This window comes from Cynara cardunculus (assembly GCF_001531365.2).
Source record: "Cynara cardunculus var. scolymus isolate 2C chromosome LG 9, CcrdV1, whole genome shotgun sequence".
In the NCBI taxonomy this organism is placed as follows: domain Eukaryota; kingdom Viridiplantae; phylum Streptophyta; class Magnoliopsida; order Asterales; family Asteraceae; genus Cynara; species Cynara cardunculus.
The window spans coordinates 15,640,739-15,661,223 of record NC_037536.1 but is presented as its reverse complement, the minus strand read 5'-3'; the positions used below and the strand labels follow the sequence as shown (position 1 = coordinate 15,661,223).

General features: G+C 33.8%; 2 protein-coding genes and 2 non-coding genes across 4 annotated transcripts; 2 read left to right on the top strand and 2 right to left on the bottom strand.

Moving 5' to 3' along the window:
* Positions 1–450: 450 nt before the first annotated feature.
* On the bottom strand, positions 451–5,544 carry LOC112518715 (tetratricopeptide repeat protein 4 homolog). The gene is made up of 8 exons (XM_025126506.1): positions 5,366–5,544; positions 3,784–3,996; positions 3,502–3,693; positions 3,196–3,396; positions 2,552–2,632; positions 2,068–2,206; positions 1,267–1,359; positions 451–800 (listed from the first exon to the last, which is right to left on the bottom strand). Exons 1-8 carry the CDS (start codon positions 5,468–5,470, stop codon positions 727–729), a joined length of 1,098 nt encoding a protein of 365 aa, XP_024982274.1. The 5' UTR covers positions 5,471–5,544; the 3' UTR covers positions 451–726.
* A 2,957-nt stretch (positions 5,545–8,501) lies between these two features.
* Positions 8,502–8,582, top strand: TRNAL-CAG. The gene has a single exon. It is a non-coding gene; the product is annotated as a tRNA-Leu (tRNA).
* A 1,864-nt stretch (positions 8,583–10,446) lies between these two features.
* Positions 10,447–10,519, bottom strand: TRNAR-ACG. Its single transcript has one exon. It is a non-coding gene; the product is annotated as a tRNA-Arg (tRNA).
* Positions 10,520–12,958: 2,439 nt separating this feature from the next.
* LOC112518513 (xyloglucan galactosyltransferase MUR3-like) lies at positions 12,959–15,031 on the top strand. The gene has a single exon (XM_025126232.1). It carries the CDS (start codon positions 13,236–13,238, stop codon positions 14,883–14,885), a length of 1,650 nt encoding a protein of 549 aa, XP_024982000.1. The 5' UTR covers positions 12,959–13,235; the 3' UTR covers positions 14,886–15,031.
* The last annotated feature ends 5,454 nt before the right edge of the window (positions 15,032–20,485 follow it).

Below are 20,485 nucleotides of genomic sequence, written 5' to 3'. Positions count from 1 at the left end.
TAACCAAACAAGTATATGGAAATCAACAAAAAAAAACCCTTTAAAAATCCCTCGAAATCAACCAAAACAACGTTATAAAACTCTTATCAGTAAAATTCAACTAAAAATACATCAAGCCTTTGATGCTTTTGAAAGTTACACCCCACTCGACCAAAATCTTGGGTCACAAACAAATTAATGTTTCACATGAAAATTCAAATCTGTATAAATCATAAAATTAAAATGCAAAAATTACGATTTTTTCGAATCAAACATATCCATATATTCATAAATCATAAAATCGAAATACAAAAATTACCGAGTTCAAATCAATATCGACTTCGAAATCATAAAGAGTCTTTCAAAGCTTGAATTTTAGATATAAAGTACATAACTCGAACAATGAAAATGTATCTTGAGATTATTCACCGAACGTCCATCAAGAACGGAAATTTGAACTTGCATGCTAAATAAACATAACCTACCTAGACTTGTTGATTTAAATGGATATTAATGTACATACATTACAATAAATCGACAATCTTAGCCTAACCGGATAGCAAAACGCACTTCCAAATGTTTTTCTCGTCTAGAAGCCATAGCAGTGTTCACGGTATAGGGTTTCGGGTTCATGTAATGAATACGGGATTACAGTAAATCGACAATCTTGGTCTCACTGCATAACGAAACGCACTACCAAATGTTTCTCTCTTCTCTTCCATAAGCCATTATTAGATGCAACTTGATTCAGAATGGAAGAGACCAGTTCCCAGATTTGAACTCTTTATAGAAGCTGCTTCTCTTTGAAACAACAAAAAACACTGCACCCACCAAATTGAATTTAAGAAAATGAACATATAAACCATTAGTGCCAAAGTTTATTTAGGAACCAAATATTAATAATGAATATACATGAATGTGTGTGTGTGTGTAGGGGCAGGTTCTGCTAATTTTCATCAAGTAAAGGGAGACCGTCCACAGCACGACACGTGTGATTCATGATGAATGACACGTCCATATTCATTAGGAATGTGTTAGTTATGATGAATATTCATCCCGAAAAGAGATGTGACATGCTGTGGACGGTTCCCGGTTCTCAACTGGACATTCCTTCTATGTGTGTATGTAAGTATATTCATCAAGAATACATGAATATTCATCATGAATATTATGAATATTTGGTTCTTGCAGATATCGAAATATTATGGTTCTTATATAAACCTGCCCCTAGACCATAGATGCATGTTGTTCAAATACGGAAGAACACAAAACAAGCTGATTACAAACCAGGAATTCCAGGAATAATGAGATTCGGTTCTTTGAGAACTGCATGAAGGGTTCTTCTTTCGTTCACTTTCACCCATTTGGAACGACCTTCTCCTAAAGTGCATTACAACAAAAGGAAGTAAGAAACATAAAAGAGCTCGGCAGTCGGTGCATCAATCAAATCCGACATCAGATGATTGCAACATGGGAAAGAAACGTGCGTTTTTGGGGTGTCCAGGCCAGCTTCTGCACACCTCACTTTGGACTAATCCCATGGGACCCTGAAAATAACAGCCACAAGAATCCTCGGTGGCCCTAAGGATACATTTGGTACATGGGCGGTACAGAACAAGACTGAACGGGAATGGACAGGTACGGGTGAGAGCGAGGTAGACGGATTAAAGAATCTTGGAAGGTTTTAGGATTTCAATTTGACATGGATAGTTTATTAATTTACCAATCTTGTTTCATCTCCCTGATATTCATTCCACCTATTTTGGTGGGACACAACAAATGCATTTTTTGTACCACACAATCCCGTCATGTCCCAGTCTAATGTCGCGCCAAATGTGGGATACGAAGTTTTTGTTACGTCATGCCGCGTCCTGTTCTGCATACCAAACAACACCCCGAGGAAACTTGAACTAGCGACCTACGGGGGAGTTAACTGACCCTCAAGGTTAGAAACATGCTTTACAAGGTCGGGTGCTTCATGCTGAAACTTTGTACTTTTTCCTCACGAAAATTCAAAAGCAAACAATTGCGAATATTTTTATATACATTCTCATCTCTAAATAACACATATAAGTCAAAGAAACATACCAATTGAAGAGATTCCTTTCGGAGAAGATTTAACCCCATCTATCTCATCATCACCAAAAGATTCGAGATGGGAAGCAACTGTACCCTGTAAGAAAGTGCTAATAATTTCCCTCTTCGACAAACGGACCCCGGATCCTGCCTGGTGATCGGAAGTTGACACGAAACATTAAGAATAATTGTGACTTAAAAAGCAAGCCATAAGATAACATACATCCATGTATGTTAATAAAGGGGAAATTGACAGAAATATGCGCAAGGACTGTTTTTTTCTTTTTTTTTCCAGAAAAGCAAACCTTACGCATATGCGTAAGAAACAGCTAAAAGTCGAAATGAGATACAAAAGTAGCTAAAAAGTGAAACCCCTTGATGGGATTGGCTATTTCAGTCAATTTCCCGTTAATAAAGTGATTCTTTGTTTATTTCTGCAACAGATTATTGAATTGTAGAATGAGAAGTTAATAATATAAATTATCATGAATCTCACCTCGTAGTACAACTCAATAGCATCACGAGTGTAAGCATTTTCTTTATCCCACGGCAACGGTGCAGAACTGTCTGAAAACATGTTTGAAGCTAAGGATTTCAAGATTCCACTGCGAATACGATTAGTCTTCCCTAAAAAAAATTCAAGGGTATCGGTGGGAAAAAGAACATTTGTTTGGTCGTTCTACCATCGAGTAAAACATATTTTGCCACTCTTATCATTAAATTTATAACCAAATTAACGTGGTAGACATGGGGTCTGTGAAGGGTGGGGTGTGTACAGACCTGATCTCTACCCCAAATGGTTGTTTCTGTGAAGACCTCCGGTTTGTGAAAGTTATCATACCTCGTTGTTTTCTACTTAACCATCATTAGAACCTATCTTTTGTCTTTTCCTTATAAGCTATGTTCGGCAAACTAACTGAAAAGCTAGTTATTGGCTAATAAGCTAGTTGTTAGCTGATAAGCTAGCTAATAAACTAATCATGTTTAGTAAAAATTGGCTGATAAGCTTAAGAACAATGTAAGATGACCTAAAAAGGACAAATATAAGGGGCATAATTGAAGAAAAAAAAACCAGCTTATGGCTAACCAAAAGGGGATGTAATAGCTTCTGTGATCTAAGAAATGAGTGAGAAAGGATATCAAGTCAAGATGAGCCGAAAACATATCAGTCTCGCAGAAGTCCTCAATGAAATCGCTAGACATAACTTCTGCATAAAGAAGAAGAACAGGCCAGTGAAGTATATGATCTTTATCCAAAATCGGCTTTTTCAATCCAGTTAATTCTTGAAACATTGCCTTTCCAATATTCAATGCTCTGTCTTCTATTGCTGACACTAAGCCCTGCATAAATTCGGATTAGGAAGCCTTCACACCATTAAGATGAGTGTTATTTTCACCCTACCCCTCTAAACCCTAAACGCTAAAACATCAATCAAGATGCAAAACCTTAGCTGATGTCAGAGCTTTGGAAACTTGAGCCTCGTGTTGTTGATGTTCGGATATTTGTGAATCAATTTGCTTTAGTAGCTTCTTTAATTCTTCGTTATCTGGATTCTGATCAAGTCCGTTTTCACAAAAAGTCTTTGCTTCAACCAACTTATTCAGAGATAATGATGCTTTGGCCGCTCTATAAAAAGCCTAGGAATTTGACAAACACGTATATCTATTAACGATAATTTGAGAAAAGAACCGTACGGAAAATCTTAACATTTGAACACAAAAGAAAACCTTGACATTTGTTGGAGACAGCTTCATGGCTTCCTCTGAATCCGAAAGAGCTCGCCCATAATTTCCAAGGAGTAAGTTTACATGTGCTCTGTTAGAAAAGATTATTGAAGTCTCAGTGTCACTTAAGGCATTTTGATTTATTGCTCGAGTGTAGCAGTTGATAGCCTCCGAGTAATGCTTCTTTCCCATCTTGACATACTTGTTACCTTCTTCCTACATTCCCAAAATGAACATCAATAAACACCATTATAATATGTGGAAAATGGAACCCTTAAGATACTTTATAAAAAGATCCCTCATAGAAAGAAGGGGAATTCCTACATACATATAGACGAAGGATCATGTGAGAATAGGAGTTTAAGTAAGAAGCATAAGAAGGGAACTGGACCCTTGATCACTTTTAATCTCACCCCCACACCATGAATTGCGCTTGATGCGGGAACTGATGCATCTCATTAGTGTTGGTCTTCAATTAGGATTGATCCAATGGTGGAGATCCTTTTTACCCTTCTCATCGTAACTTTCATTCTCACCGGTACTCAACCCTTATATATATATATATATATATATATATATATATATATACAAGTTTGATGGTCCGTGTGTAGCCGATGTGGGACTCTAACACGGCCCTTCAAATGGAGACTAGAAGGTGCCCCTGGAACGGAGGCGAAAGAGTATGTTGAGTCCCTAGATGTGATAGACCCCGACTTGTATGCATGGAACCCCAAGATAGCCCTTATGGGCAGGTTCCTATCTATATACATGTCTGTTGGTTCGTGATTTGCAGCTTTTGGATTCCAAAAGAATTGTAGAAGGTCTTAGGATTTTATTTGACATGGGCAATTTAGTAATTTACCAATATGGTCCGTTTACCTAATTTTTGTTCTCCCAGAACAACTGAATCATCTAATATCACATCAAATGTGTGATAACAAGTTTTTCTTCTATCATGTTCCGTTTCTGTTCTATCCTCCGTAGTCCGTACCAATTGCAGAGAGGGTTCATTGATATACACACACACACACACATATATATATAGAGAGAGAGAGTATACTATCTTCCGTTTCTGTTCTATCCTCCGTAGTCCGTACCAATTGCAGAGAGGGTTCATTGATATACACACACACACACACATATATATATAGAGAGAGAGAGTATACTATCTTCCGTTTCTGTTCTATCCTCCGTACCAGTTGCATAGAGGGTGCATTGATATATGTTCTCTTTTTCCGTTAGTGACTGGTATCATAGTGCTCAAAACTCCATCTCATCTTTGTAGGTTAAATGCCTTTATGGCGATATACGTTTATCCAATTGACATACAAACACAATAAACTTTAGGAATGAAGAACTGAAAACCTAAACGATAACTTTGATCTAACAAAGTAATTCATTTGAATTACTAGGGATTCAAGTGATTGTATCATTTTCTCCATTACAAGCTTAGGATCGATGAAAACATACAATCAGTCGATAATCAAGTCATTAAATCACGATAATAAGAAACCAAATGATGAAATTAGACCTAACTTTGTTGCGTGTATGTAAGTAGAGAGAGAGAGAGAGAGAGAGAGATTACTTTGAGTTCAATGGCAGCGGACTCCTTGAGAGCAGCGATAGCATCAAGGTCTGCTAATTCTTTCTCAGTTTGAGGTTCTGCACCTTTCTCCATCAACAACGCCATGCTTTCTTCCTCACAGAAACACTCACCGGCGGTTAACCGATTGAACGGAGAAAATGGCGCTTGTTAAATTTAGTGTGCAGTGAGCTGAGAGTCATCAAGATTCTACAACATTATTATTGGGCTAATTGGCCCACCAGTCATGGGCTCATACATTTTTATTCAACGTATTTATACAGATGACAAAAAAAACTCGAAACCGATGGTGAAAAACGAAAATCGAAACTTTCGGATCGGGTTTAGAGACATCTTAATAGGGACGGGGCGGGGATCGAGGATATATTCGGGGATTTTAACGGGGAAATTTGTATCAAATTTGAATTAGTAAGGTGATCACTAGCCCGGCCCGGCCGATATGTGTGTATATATAGGGGCACGTTCAAATGAAAACTGTGTATTTCTAAGAAACCGTGTAAATCAATTTCGACCAATAGGAAAATTCTAACTTTTTCTAATTAAAATTAATCAATAAGAGTATTTCAGTCATTTACAATATTTTCAATTAAATATAAAAGTTATTAATAAATCTTAATTAAGAAACGTAATAAAAAAATTGTATAAATGGTAACATTTAAATATTTAATTATATTATAATATTAAAAATTTGAATTTCATATATTATAATCTTTAAGAATCAACAAACGGGTCTTGATGAAACAATTGAAGTGTATAATGAAATCATCAAATCGTAGATGAACATAAAAAAATCCATAAATGAAACAGGTTTTATGAACGTGAAACTGGTTCATGTTGCAAATAAATTATGTTAACCGAAACATTTTCATGATGCACCCATTGCATTGATTGTGTAGTTGATCCATTTAGTTGATGAAGAGGAAAATGAAACCGGTGCATTTTGTATTTGATGTGTCATGAACTAAGTGCATGATGAAACGAGGAAATGATTTTAATCTGCTACAGAATCTTGAAGATTGTAACCTGTTATAGAATCTTGAAGATTGTAAAACTTAAAAGAATGAATCCATCAAATCAGTGGTGAAATAAGAAAATTAATGTACATGAAATAATTTTCATGAAAGTGAAACTGGTTCATGGCGTTCTTAAGCATGACTAGTGAAACGGTTGCATAATGTATTTGGTTCGTCATGAAATAATTGAATGATGAAACGGGTACATGAAGAAACTGCTTCAGAATCTTGAAAATTGTAATACGCTTTAGAATCTTTAAAATTGCAAGGCTTAAATGAATTAATGTATCAAACCAGAAACAAAAGGAAGAAAATAATTTTGCATGAAAAAATATTCATGAAAGTAAACTAATCTTGGAAGAAAATAATTTTGCATGAAAAAATATTCATGAAAGATCGAGTAGGATGTTACCAAATATTAAATTTTGTTTACCATTTATGCCCTTACTGTTGAAATAAAATAAATTTTTAATATATATTTTATTTAATTTCCTAAATTAAAGTAAATTAATTTTGGCCATTGATCAAAAAATGGATGGATGAGATTGGTTTACACGGTTTACACAAATGGGGCCGGTTTTTAAAAATTGAAAGAATTTGTATAGCTTATTGATTTGTATATCTATACTATATTATAAAGCATTTGATAAAAACTATTAAAAATAATTTTTTATGCATAAAATATTGTTTATTGATGCATATTACTTAAAATTTAAGATTACAAGTATAATGTGCATGAGTACATTTTATTAAAGCTCTATGTTTGAATTCGTATAACTAACTGCATATAAACATAATCAAATACGTGATAAACATAATTTTAAATATAAAAAATCTAAAATATAATTAAAATAATTATTGAATTATAACAGAATACTTAATTATGATCTTAAAAAAATTATTTTATTAAACCAAAAATAAACTAGTTCATTTTTAAAATTTAATTAAATCATAATAAAAAAAAATGAATTAAAGAAAATTATACAAAAAAATAGAACTTTTAAATAGTTATCTTGATATTAATATCGTTTTTTTTATCAAAATTTTATAATATCTTCAAATTTATATTTTATTAAAAAATAAAAACATTTTTTTTCCTCAAAACCACATAATTTTGCATTACCAACATATAAAACGAAACATTAAAATCAAGATGTATCTCGCTGCATTGTTCGAGTACCCTTCTAGTAATATTCTAACGTTTATAGCTCTAAAAAGGTATAAGAGTTTTTTTAGGTAAAGCCCTAACGTAGATATGATGGGTATTTGAGTACATCTACATAACAAAGTTAGAGCATCTTCAACAGATTCTTCAAATTGCAGAAAATTAAGATTTTGAACAAGTTTTTTTAGCTTCGACGGATTCTTTAAAATCTTTTTTCTAAAACTGATAAAATAGGAAAGAATGTGTGAAATTATTACAGTATTTTAAATGTATATCTGATTGGTCATATTCTTGTGAAACTTATGTCGTCCAAATACAGTTACATCTTATATTTGCATTCAGTTTTATAAGTTATTTTTAAAAAATCAAAAAAGACGAGGGTTGGCATTGCTTATTAAATATATTAAGGCAAATTGCATGAAAATGTAACGTACTTTAATTTATTCATATTTTGGGTAACGTACTTTCAGAACTTTCTTTTTGGTATCTAAGATGTAAAGTTTTAGAACATTTAAGTACCCGGGTAATGGGTTTAAGTATTAACCGGTTATCATGTTGATTGTGGCAAGTGATGTGGTATCCGGTTAATGATTCAGCAAATAATACTGAGTTGGATACCGCATCACTCGACACATCAGCATGATAACCGGTTATCCAAATACTTAAATGTTTAAAAATTTACATCTTATGTACCAAAATGTAAGTGTTAAAAGTATATTACCCAAAATAAAAATCAAATTAAAATAGATTACTTTTTCATACAACTTACTAATTAAAAATCAAATAACTTCCGTAAGTTTAAAAATTTGGATATGGTTTTTTTAGGACCAAAGTTCAAGAGTAATTGAGTAAATATAAAGTTACCGAATAGACCCTTAACTTTGTAAATGTCTCACTAATTCTCCTTTTATAAAAGTAAAAGGAACTACAAAACATCAAAGTCAAGATGGCCGAGTTGGTCTAAGGCGCCAGTTTCAGGTACTGGTCCGAAAGGGCATGGGTTCGAATCCCATTCTTGACAATTTTATATAATTTTTTATTTGTTTATATTTACTCCCCTAAACTATATGATAATGACATTTTCAGTCCCTTAATTTTGGACACTGCAACATGGCAAATCCATATATCTGTTTACACCCAAAATCAACCACTAATAATACTTTATGTGAAAAAAATATATTAAAATGTAGCAGACTTTGTCTTTAATAGATTTAAATTCAACTTAGAGATATAAAATAATTCGCATCATATAAAAACTACAACCTCCGAGAAGACAAAAAACGGTTTTTACAGCTTTCAATTGGGATGATAAAGTTAAGGATGGTGATTTGTTCCGATTCAATGAGGAACCCGACTCACCGACCCGAACAGGGACAGGGATTCCTGTTAAAACGGGTCATAGAGTCGGGGTCAGGGATCCCTGGTAGACTCAAAAAGGGGCCAGGTGTTGTTACTCAAACGGGGCCAGAGGCTGTTACTAAAAAACATGGTTGAGGCCAAGGATTACAAAACGCGCCCCATCCTCGCCCCCATTGTCATGCCTAGATAGAGTAGAGCATGGAACCCTCTAGATGATATCTATATTTGCCCATCATCGTGAACTAAAATCGTCGATTAAAATAATTAACTTTCTAAAAAAATTATTTTGGAGACAAAATTAACCGTTGAGTTAACAACCTTATCGGTTAGTATAACACATGGTTGCTATTAGATATGAATTTTAGAAAGTTTGTTACATTAATTGACGTCAGATATGTCGAAGTGAGAAATCAAATCCTAAATAAAATGCATAACTCAAGGGTTGATCTGTAAAAAATATCTCCAACAGATTTTTCAAAAGATATGGTCAAAAGTAAAAATCTCCAAAAGAAATTTACCTTAAGCTTCAGCAACTTCTCTGTTTTTTACGAAAGGGCCTTTAGCCTAGCGGTATATGAGTCTTTGACCTCCTAGGAGGTCAGGGGTTCAAACTTCACCAAATGTGAGAAGGGTGTTGAGTTTATTTATTTTATTTGTCGTATATAAAAATATTATATACTTCAAAAAATTTCTCTATTTTGGATATTATAATATAAATTATATTACTAAAATATTATGTATAATTCATGAACTGTTATTCTCTCGTGACTATTTAATTTAAAAAATTCTTACCGATGGAAATAATAATAAAATAAATTATCTTTCTTATGCAATCATTTTTTGAGAGTTTTTCAAATTTTGGGATCAAGTGACACCAGTTTGTTTTTGTGAGACTTATGAGACCATTTTTTTATATTTGAAACTTCACAGCAAAACGCTGTGAATGTAACCTTCACTGTGTTTTTGCTGTAAAGGTTTTACTTTTTTTTTACCTTGACAGAGTTTTGTTGTGAGATTTCAAGTGTAAAAAAATGGTCTCACGGAGCTTATGGATGCAGGATGGTTTTAGATGAACCTAACCCTATAAATATATATACATATATCAGATAAATTGAATAAAAATTTAAAAATATTTAATATTTAACTCATTTTAAAGATACCGATAAATTTTTTCAAAGGTATAATTTATAAAACAAAATACCTTTTTAATGTATTTTTAGTTAAAGTCATCATTAATTAATATAATAAAGAGTATAAAATGGAAAACAAAATAGTAAGAAACACAAATCACAGGGACTAAAATTGTAATTTACTCTATGATCAAAAAGAAAAAAACAAAAGAAACTTAACTAATCTTTTTAACTATAGTTAGTCAGAGACTAAATGTGAAACAAAATGCAAATATAATGATCAAAACTGTAATTAATTTAAAAAGAGGGATCAAACTTGAAAATGAGTGACAACCACAAGGATAAAACTGTAATTTACTCTATCTAAAGTAAACCAGAGAAAAAAGGGTAGAAAATCGACTCTGCTGGGGATCGAACCCAGAATCTCTGGTTTCGTAGACCAGCGCCTTATCCATTGGGCCACAGAGTCACTTGTTTGTTATCTTTATGCCAGAGTCTATTTGTGCATTTAATTGGATTTCATCGAACCGCTAAAAGCGACCCGTTACGAACTTGTTTTCGGCATTTGACTTTCATAAGTTCTAATATATGAATGAAGGGTAGTTTACTAAATACTTATTTGGTAAATATTTACGTGCAAGAGTCACCACCTTGACTTACTTTATCGGGTAACATTTTCATATATCAAAATGGATTGTTGGTAACGTCTTTTACGTGGTAAGAGTTTTACCGGGTAAATGTTTTCTCTGTTACTTACCGAGTAAGGGTCTGTTTACCAAACACTTATTCGGTAATCGCTTATCGATAAAATTCAACACTATTACATACTTATCGGGTAAGATTTTAGTCCACCATCACGACATTATATACAACAATTTACCCGGTAAGCGCTAACCGTGGTAAGAGTCGTCACCATCACTTACCGGGTAAGACTCCCGGTTCTTGCCTTCGTTTTTACCGGGTAAGATTCTTAGTCCTTGTCATATTCATCCGGTAAGGTAATGTGACTTGGTAAGTGCTTACTCGAGTAAGCATTTCGTAAACGGCCCCTAAGATTACTCGAGTAAGCATTTCGTAAACGGCCCCTAAGATTATTGATACTTCTCGTGTTCACCATGTAAGGAAGTGATACTGGGTAATGGTTTGGTAAACATTTTTATTCTTAACTTTTAATTAGACATCAACAAAGGACTCTACATATGAAAAGTAACGAACTAATCAACAGATCAATGATGATTTTGTGAAAAATATATTTATATTTGTTTCTTATAGTCAAATGGTGTCATCAAGTTTTTTTTTTTCTTTTTCTGAATCACCTACCAAAACAAAAAACACGATTATTCCATATATAAAACAAATCCTCTCAAATAAAAATCTTTTAAACCTCTTTTTTATTATTAACCTGTATATCTAACCCACTATGCGAGCCGGTTAATCCTAGAGCAACCATCCGTTTTACGGGTAGCCCGGAGTTACCGCATTTGAACTTCTGTGGTCATAATAGGATTTTCATTTCCCCTTGAATTCGAACATGAGGCCTCCAAACACTTTTGACCTTTGGAGGTCAAGTTTAAATCAATCGAACATCACCCTTATGATTAACCTTTTAAATCTTTACAGATGGACTAATCCACACAGAAAACTTTATTTGTAAAATCAATCAAGGGTTTGTTTGTTTACCTCTTGTTAGTTTCATTAAGAGTCAACTCATGATGAATCTTATTTGACAAATATAACATCTGTTTTTTCATGGTTTTAAAACCCTTTTAATGATTTTGTATATTGAGCCTATCTTAACCATTCAGCGCCTTAATTTCATTGTTACCGATTATCAAACAATTATATTTTATTTTGTACTATATCATAAGACCTCTTAATTATTTTAACCATTTAATTACTCTATATCAAATAATTCAACAACTATCAAACAATTTTAAAATTTTTTTTTATTATAAATTCGATCAATAAATTATTGAAATGTATCTTAATATTCGTCCTTCCAACGTTTTTTCGACTCCACGTAGCAACATTGGTCACGTGAAAGACGACGGTGGATGCGAGAATCCGCGACTCAAATCTCGATGCCACGTGGCCATATGTGGATCCCACTTTTAGATAATATTTTATTCCATTTTATTTTATTAAAATCTATTTTTTATATTTAAGTGCAATAAATTTCTGTATTAGAAAGTTATTTTTTAAATATTATATTTTGTTTTTTATACTTTTGTGTGTATCGAAAATCATTTTATAAAAATAAATTAAGGTTGTTGTAAACTAAGAATCGTCCTTACAGGAGATTTTTCCTTTCAATTACAATGGGTCCCTGATAATTGCGTTGTTGTGCCTGGGCTGTGAGGGCTCTCAGCCACATGGATAGTTCAATGTGCTCATTTTGACAACGAGAGGTCGTATTCTCTGATAGACAAACGCAATTATGAGGAAGTAAATAAGACACAAGAATTTGATAATGTGGAAAACACCTACCGAGAGTAAACCCTATGAAGGTAAATTTTACAATGTTTTTTATGTGAAAGTTCAATTTTTTACCTTCATAATTATTATGTTATAAAAATTTCAAGTGTAAAAAATTAAATTTATATATATCTCACAAAAACAGACTGATCTGACATGAATCTCGTACCCTCAAATTCAATGTTAGAAACACCTTTCCCGTTAATGTAGGTTTTACGGCAGAATACGCGGGGTCTTGATTTGATCAAATACTCCAATGATTTACGGGAAAACAACATTACACGTGGCATAAAATTACAGGCTACCGACACAACCTTCACGAAAAGTCTTTAAACACCCTGTGCTTATATTGCGCCCATCACGCTAACTTACCGTCGTCTTCTTCATTGGACTACTCTACTGCTCATATACATATATTGCATTATCATCACCCTCCTCAAATTGGTCACCTAAAAATCATCCACTCATCAATTGATCATCCAACTTTTCAATTCAATCAACTTCGAATCATATTCACTTCAATTTGCACGTTAAATCGATCTAATTTCACTTCAATCGCATCGCGTCTAGTTCTTTAGGGAATTGAAGGTGTTTAATTTGATTTGCATTCGTTTCATCATGTTCATGTGTATGGGTGTCGATTATTTGTGTATTTGAAATCCATCGAGACGCCGTTCACCGGCGGGAATCACGCCGTCGCCGACGTTTCGATGGAGAAGGGGAATTACATTTTCCAACAGTCTCGGATTTGTGTATTAGGGATACTTTGTGCCCTAATTTGGTTTTGCTTATTGTTCTTCCATTTTGGTTTTCTCGAAAGTAGAACTTTTGAAGTTCAAATTAATCCAATTGCAAATCACTCTAGGTATCCTGAATCCACACCTGTTGTTCATCCAATCACAACCAGTCCTCCTGCTCCGCCGATTGATGTTAATCGCGAACCAGAGAATCCCCAATCCTCCATTTCTCGATCGGAAAACCCTAAATTTTTCCCTTTTATGAAAGCAATGAGAACTGTGGATAACAAGAGTGATCCATGTGGTGGGAGATATGTTTTTGTTCATGATCTTCCTCCGAGATTCAATGAAGATATGGTTAAGGAATGCAAGAGTATTAATAAATGGTTCGATATGTGTAAGTTTGTTACGAATTATGGGCTTGGTCCGCCATTAGAGAACAGTGAAGGTGTGTTTTCCGATAATGGATGGTATGCCACAAATCAGTTTTCAGTTGATGTCATCTTCAACAATCGGATGAAACAGTATGAATGCTTAACCAATGATTCCTCCATTGCTGCCGCCATTTTTGTACCATTTTATGCAGGTTTTGATGCTGCAAGATATCTTTGGGGATACAATATCTCCATGAGAGATGCTGCTTCTCTTGATCTTGTTAATTGGCTTCAAAAGAGACCCGAATGGAGGTTCATGGGTGGAAAAGATCATTTTCTTGTTGGAGGAAGAATCACTTGGGATTTCAGAAGATTAAGCGAAGAAGAAACCGATTGGGGGAACAAGTTTTTGTTCTTACCGGCTGCGAAAAACATGTCGATGCTTCTTATAGAATCGAGCCCGTGGAATGCAAACGATTTCGCGATTCCGTATCCGACTTACTTTCATCCGTCGAAAGATTCGGACGTGTTTTCTTGGCAGGACCGGATGAAGAATCTTGAACGAAAATGGTTGTTTTGTTTCGCGGGCGCTCCACGCCCGGATAACCCTAAATCAATCAGGAGTCTTTTGATCGATCAATGCAAGAATTCGGAAGTTGGGAAGCTTTTGGAATGTGGGTTTGGTGAAAGCAAGTGTCATTCGCCGAGTAGTGTGATGAAAATGTTTCAAAATTCGGTTTTCTGCTTACAGCCTCAAGGTGATTCGTACACAAGACGATCGGCTTTTGATTCGATCTTGGCGGGTTGTATCCCGGTTTTCTTTCATCCGGGTTCGGCGTACACACAATACACTTGGCATCTCCCAAAAAACTATACAAAATACTCAGTTTTCATTCCAGAAGATGATATCCGTAAGAACGCAAGTATAGAACAAATTCTCAGTCGAATTCCTTCAGAAACGATCAAGAAAATGAGGGATGAGGTTGTAAATCTGATCCCGAGATTGATATACGCAGACCCGCGATCCAAATTGGAGACTCTAAAAGATGCTTTTGATGTATCCGTGGAATCGATCATCAAGAAGGTGAAAAGGGTTCGAGAAGATATGATTAACAATAGAACGAACGATGATTTCATCGAAGAATTGAGTTGGAAGTATGCGTTGTTAGAAGAAGGCGAGTATATCGGTGTTCATGAATGGGATCCGTTTTTCTCGAAACCGAAACCGAAAGGTTCGAAGAATTCTTGAAACAATGAGCCATTACAAGTTACAAATTGGTTTATGGTTTGTTCATCGTTCTATTAAAACTTCATACATTTTGTAATTTAGACTATTTGTTTTTTTATTCAAAAATACTAAAAGCTAGTGTTTTGAACCACAAAGATGTTGTCTGATTGGTTTGAGCTTGACTCCAAAAATCAAAAGTGCATGTTAGGTCCTAGGTTCAAATCCAATGACAAATAAAAATCTACTTATAGCCACATAAGTTCAAATGTGGTGACTCCGGGCTACCCACAAAACAGATGGTCGTCCTAAGACTAGTCGATTCGCATAACAGATTGAATATCCATGTTAATAAAAAAACACAAAAGTATGATATATAGTTTTGCCTTTAAATATGAGATGATTGTTCATATATGAATATTGGTTATTGATTCTTTAAATTAGAAGCTTGCATATGCTAATGAATTGCTTTAATCTTAATTATCATGTTTTTTTGTTACATTTTAATCTTTTGGATTTTTGAAACCAAACTAAGGAGCCGTTTATCAAACGCTTACTTGAATAAGTGTTTACCAAGTCACATTATCTAACCGGATGAATATGGTAAAAACCAAGAATCTTACCCGATAAGAGCGAGACAAGAACCAAGAGTCTTACCCGATAAGACGAGACAAGAACCAAAAGTCTTAGCCGGTAAGTGAGAAGGACGACTCTTACCACGGTAAGCGATTACCGGATAAATTGTTGCATGCGATGTCGTTTTCATAGACTAAAATCTTACTCGATAAGTAAATAATAATGTTAAATTTTACTTGTAAGCACTTACTGGGTAAGTAATTGGTAAACGACTCCTAAGTTAGGTCTTGTTTGTTTTTTCATTTTATGTTATTATTTATCACTTATGTCTGATTACTTCAGATATTTTGTAATTCAAACTGTTTGTTTTTTTTTATTAAAAATATTAAAAGGCCAATGTTTTGTGAAAAAAAAGGTGATGGGGTAAGTGAGGATGTGGTCCATGTCTAAATTTCTCCCAACAATTGGGTAGGTGTTAGATTTGGTGTTGTACTTGTAGTGTTAATATATGGGAAAGAGTACAAGTCCTTATTATGTGATGATGACGTCACATAGTAAAAAACATTTTTTTAAGGTTCTAAAACATGAAATTCATTAATTATGTGTGGTCATTTTAGTTATCAATTCATGGTTCATTTCTTTATTGTTTATATGAATTTAAATTGTTAATAATTTAATCATTATTGTTTAAGACACTGACATAAACACACATATATATATATATATATATATATATGTATATAGGGGTTCAATCAAATGAATACCATTAAAACGGTTGAGAACCATGATGACCAATCTAAACCTTGATTTGGTTTTGTTCATATAATTTTAATTTGAAAACTGCTTTTAATTTAAAAAATGATGTAATCGTCATTTTGGTAACAAGAATCACTAGATGAAACATAGAGATTCATTCACAAGATGAAACACATAAATTCATCAGATGAAACACATACTCACCATGTTATTTCACCTCATGAAACAAAACACAATTTTCATAAATATGTCATTTCACCTCATGAATTCCAAACATACTGTTCATATATATGTTATTTCACCAAATGAAACCAAACGCAAATTTCATCTCTAATCTATTTCAGCCCGTGAAATCAAACGAAATCGACATCAGAATTTTGGAATTGAGAATTGATTCAAAACTTATCACTGATATCAAACAACAAATCGAAATCGAAATTGATTCAAACCCTCTTTCTCTCTATCGAATTCAATCCCTAATTCGATAATATGAGATTCTTCAAATCAAATTTCTAACCCTAACCATCCTTCTAGTTGGAAAAGAAATTTGATGTGATCTGATTCAAAAAATATCTGAAACTGAAGCTGAAAATGTGTTTTCTTATCTCTCTAATGATGTTGTTCTCAACATTTTCTTCAAGCTCATCGACGATCCACGACACTGGTCGTGTCTCGCCTGTGTTTGCACCGAATTTTCGTTTCTGATTCGAACGATTTGCTGCAAGACGAAATGCCATCAAGCGATCCCCGCCATGGTCTATGATATTCTCCGTTGAACGCCTCCATATCGACAGTTTCTCCTCCTGGCGGTAAGAAGCCTTTCGCTCAACAACTTTCCTTTCTTTGAGATTTCCAAAAAGGTGAGATTTCGCAACAAAAATTGTCTTTCTCTTCGGTCTTTACTGAAACAGATACACGAGCTTCATCTCATGCATGATCTTCTGCGAACTTCAGTGTATAGGTACTTACCGTGTCAACTGAACCATCAAATTTTCCATTTCGATTTCCGATTCCGAATTGGAGGGTGAAGATGATGCTGACAAGGATCAAGTGGTCGTTCATTTGTAATCCGATAGACACGTGGAAATTGGAGGATTTCAGTGGTTATATGGGATCGACTTTGGATGAATTAGGTGTAGATTCAACAACGGAGTAGAAAAGTCAAATGAAGTGGGTTGTACCCAAAAACCCAATATGCCCTTTCATTTCTAAATTAAATAAGAGATTAGACAAAACTTTTACTAATATTACAAAAATGCCACCATGTTTAATGACCTTTGATTAAAACCCTTTAATGAATGAGATTAGTCCGCACCGTCCTCAATGAACCTACATTTTCTTTGTGTACAAGTGATTTAAAAGTGTTGTCCATCGTTTGATTCACTGTATACATATAACAGAAAAGAATATCACAAAGGCCTTTGGTTTTTCAAGCTGACTTCTATTTTTTTCAAAAAAATTATTTCAAAGTCCTCACAATATTGTGGTAATTTCATTATTTATACGTTTAGCAACGAGTTGACGAGTTAGATTAAGTTAAGTTTGTGACAAACCTAACTTAAATATATTATATATTAATTAAAAGTTTGACAAATTGATAATCTAACAATTTTATATAATCAGACTATTTATGAGATTGGATTAAACATGTTGATGGTTTGGTAAACCATCATATATAATCATACACCAATCAAATAACATATATATATATATATATATATAAATGCAATGCTATTATATGAATTACATATCACCAATGAGAATCTTTAAAACTAAGTGTATAGAAGTAGAGATGGTGTTGCCCCGACCCGGTAGGAAATCCGACTCACCCAACCCGAACAGGGACTCCTGCTAAAACGGGTCTTGGGACCGGGGGAGGACTCAAAGCAGGTTGGGCCCAGGTGACTTGTCCCCCGTCCGCCTCGTATGCGGTGTAAATTTTATATAATATATGTATATATGTATATATATACATATATTATTTTCTAAAATGAGGTCTTGACCGAGGATGATGATCGGAGTTTGACCAAAAAATAATCCGGAAACGGGATATTAATCCCCGTACCCGCCGGGGACCGGGGCGGGGGCCGTTCATAGAAACCGGGGTCGAGGCCACGGCCAGATATTAGAAAACTCTCCCCATCCCTGTCCCGTTGTCATGCCTACATAGGAGAGAGAAATAATAGTTCATTAAATGTATTAATTATCTTTTTATTTATTTATTATTAATTATCTATTTAAATTAAAGTGAATTACAATCGTAGTCCATCAAAATGCGTTTGATACACTGAACAATACATAACAAAAAAGAATAAAGATCACTGATCCAGGTTTTGCAGGAATTTTATATGGAACTAATAGAAACACACTGGAACAAAAAGGTTGAGGCGTTAGGCGTGTTCCACATTCACCACGTGGAACAAGATGGAACAAACTTATATTTTACCAATGTAATATCAAAATTACACATAATTATCATCTAAAAAATCAAATACACCTCTGTTCTTACATTTTTTTTATTGTATAAATTTTATTAGTTGTATTTTACGTTATTCATATTTTCACTTTATCTTCCTCAAATTTTTATTTTTATACAAATTTTATATTTTGGTTGATTTATATAATTTATTAAATATTGATAAAAATAATATAGAAAAAGCATAAAATAAAAACTGAAAACTACATCAACTTTTTATTTTTGTGTGTTTAATCGTTTTGATGAAAACATTTTAATGAGATATTCTATTACAAAAATATTTTTAATTATAATTTAATAAATTACATGAATTAATCAAAATATATAAAAGATATAAACAACTCATTAGAGTAAACTGGTCATTTTATATATGATCTTTTGTTCAGTAATGTCTTACCAAATGCTGAATAGTTGTTCTGTTATGTTATATCCTATTTTGTTTGAAGACTAAAAGCACCCTTATTTGCTTTTTGATTGGGACCCTAAAATTCAATATAATTTTTATTTATAGAAAAGTCCAAAAAACACAATGGATTTTTCTGTATAGAGTCATTAAGTCCTTGGACTTTTTGAATAAATAAGTCTTTGAATTTTTTTTTGAAGTATATAATATTTATATACAACAAATGCAACAAATAAACTCACACACTATTCTCACCTATGGTGAGGTTTGAACCCCTGACCTCCTAGAAGGCTAAGGGCTACGATACCGCTAGGCCAAAAGCCCTTTGGTTATTTGGACTTCTTGAAACTTGTTAAATAAATTCTTAGACTTTAAAAAAAAAAAAACCTGCAACCTGTATAGGAGGTAAAACTACAAAATAAAAAAACCATTCTTGAAATTTTCTTAAGGATTAGGGGACGAAGAAGGTTCGATGATGGGGGTGGAGATGGTCTTCGAGCGACGACTGCTGGTGGTTTTCGAGAGGGAAAACAAAAGAGAGATAGAGGGGCATCCTAAACCTGATACGGTTTCAAATGGTGGTAAGGAGTAGAGATGGAGGCGGTTCGTGGTGAAGAATCGAGAGACGAGTAGGCCAAGGTGTTTAGCATCGATCGAGAACAAGGATCAACCGAAGGAGGGAGGAGGTCGTGAATGGAGCGGATGAGACGTCGTCGATGAAGCCGTTGGTGGAAGATGGTGGTCGCAGGGAAGGGTAGACCCTGGTGGTCCGATAGCAGGTGGTGGCTTGAGACTGGAGATAGTCATCGGTGGTGAATGTAATCGAGGGAGCCAACGATGATGAAACACAGTGGGAAGGAAAATAGACTGTTGAAGAAGACACTTAAAAGATGGGATGGTGAAACTAGAGTTTTGCCTTTCTTTACATTCCTAAAATAAAAGGAAAAAAAACTCTTTTCGGGGTTTCGAAATCTTTGAAATTGATAAAACGATATTAAAAAAAAAATAAACATATAAACACAGATATAATAAAACAAATTAATAACAAAAACTCGTTTTTTATTTAAAAAAGTTATATTTTTTTAAGAGAAACAAATTAATAAATAAACACAGATAAAATTATTGATTTTTAAAATATTTATGGTTTCTAAAAAGGCAACATTTGAATCGTTAAGAGATGAATATTGTTTAACAAAAAAAGTCTATCTCTTAATGGTTCTAAAATCATTTGAATGATTTTATATATTGTGCTTCCCTTAACCATTCAACGTCTTAATTTCATTGTAAATAATTATATTTGATTTTACACTATATCATAAGTGCTTCTTAATTATTCTAACCATTTAATCATTTCACACCAAACCATTCGGTGCTACCAAACATTATTTGTTTGATTTTGATTTCGGGTACTGG

Excerpts from the sequence above, each read along its gene's own strand:
- LOC112518513 (XM_025126232.1), top strand. The coding sequence starts at position 13,236 with ATGGAGAAGGGGAATTACATTTTCCAACAGTCTCGGATTTGTGTATTA.
- LOC112518715 (XM_025126506.1), bottom strand. The coding sequence starts at position 5,470 with ATGGCGTTGTTGATGGAGAAAGGTGCAGAACCTCAAACTGAGAAAGAA. Across the intron at positions 3,397-3,501 it reads AAGCTCTGACATCAGCTAAG|GGCTTAGTGTCAGCAATAGA; the intron begins GTTTTGCATCTT and ends GAATTTATGCAG. Across the intron at positions 1,360-2,067 it reads GAAAGGAATCTCTTCAATTG|GAGAAGGTCGTTCCAAATGG; the intron begins GTATGTTTCTTT and ends AATGCACTTTAG.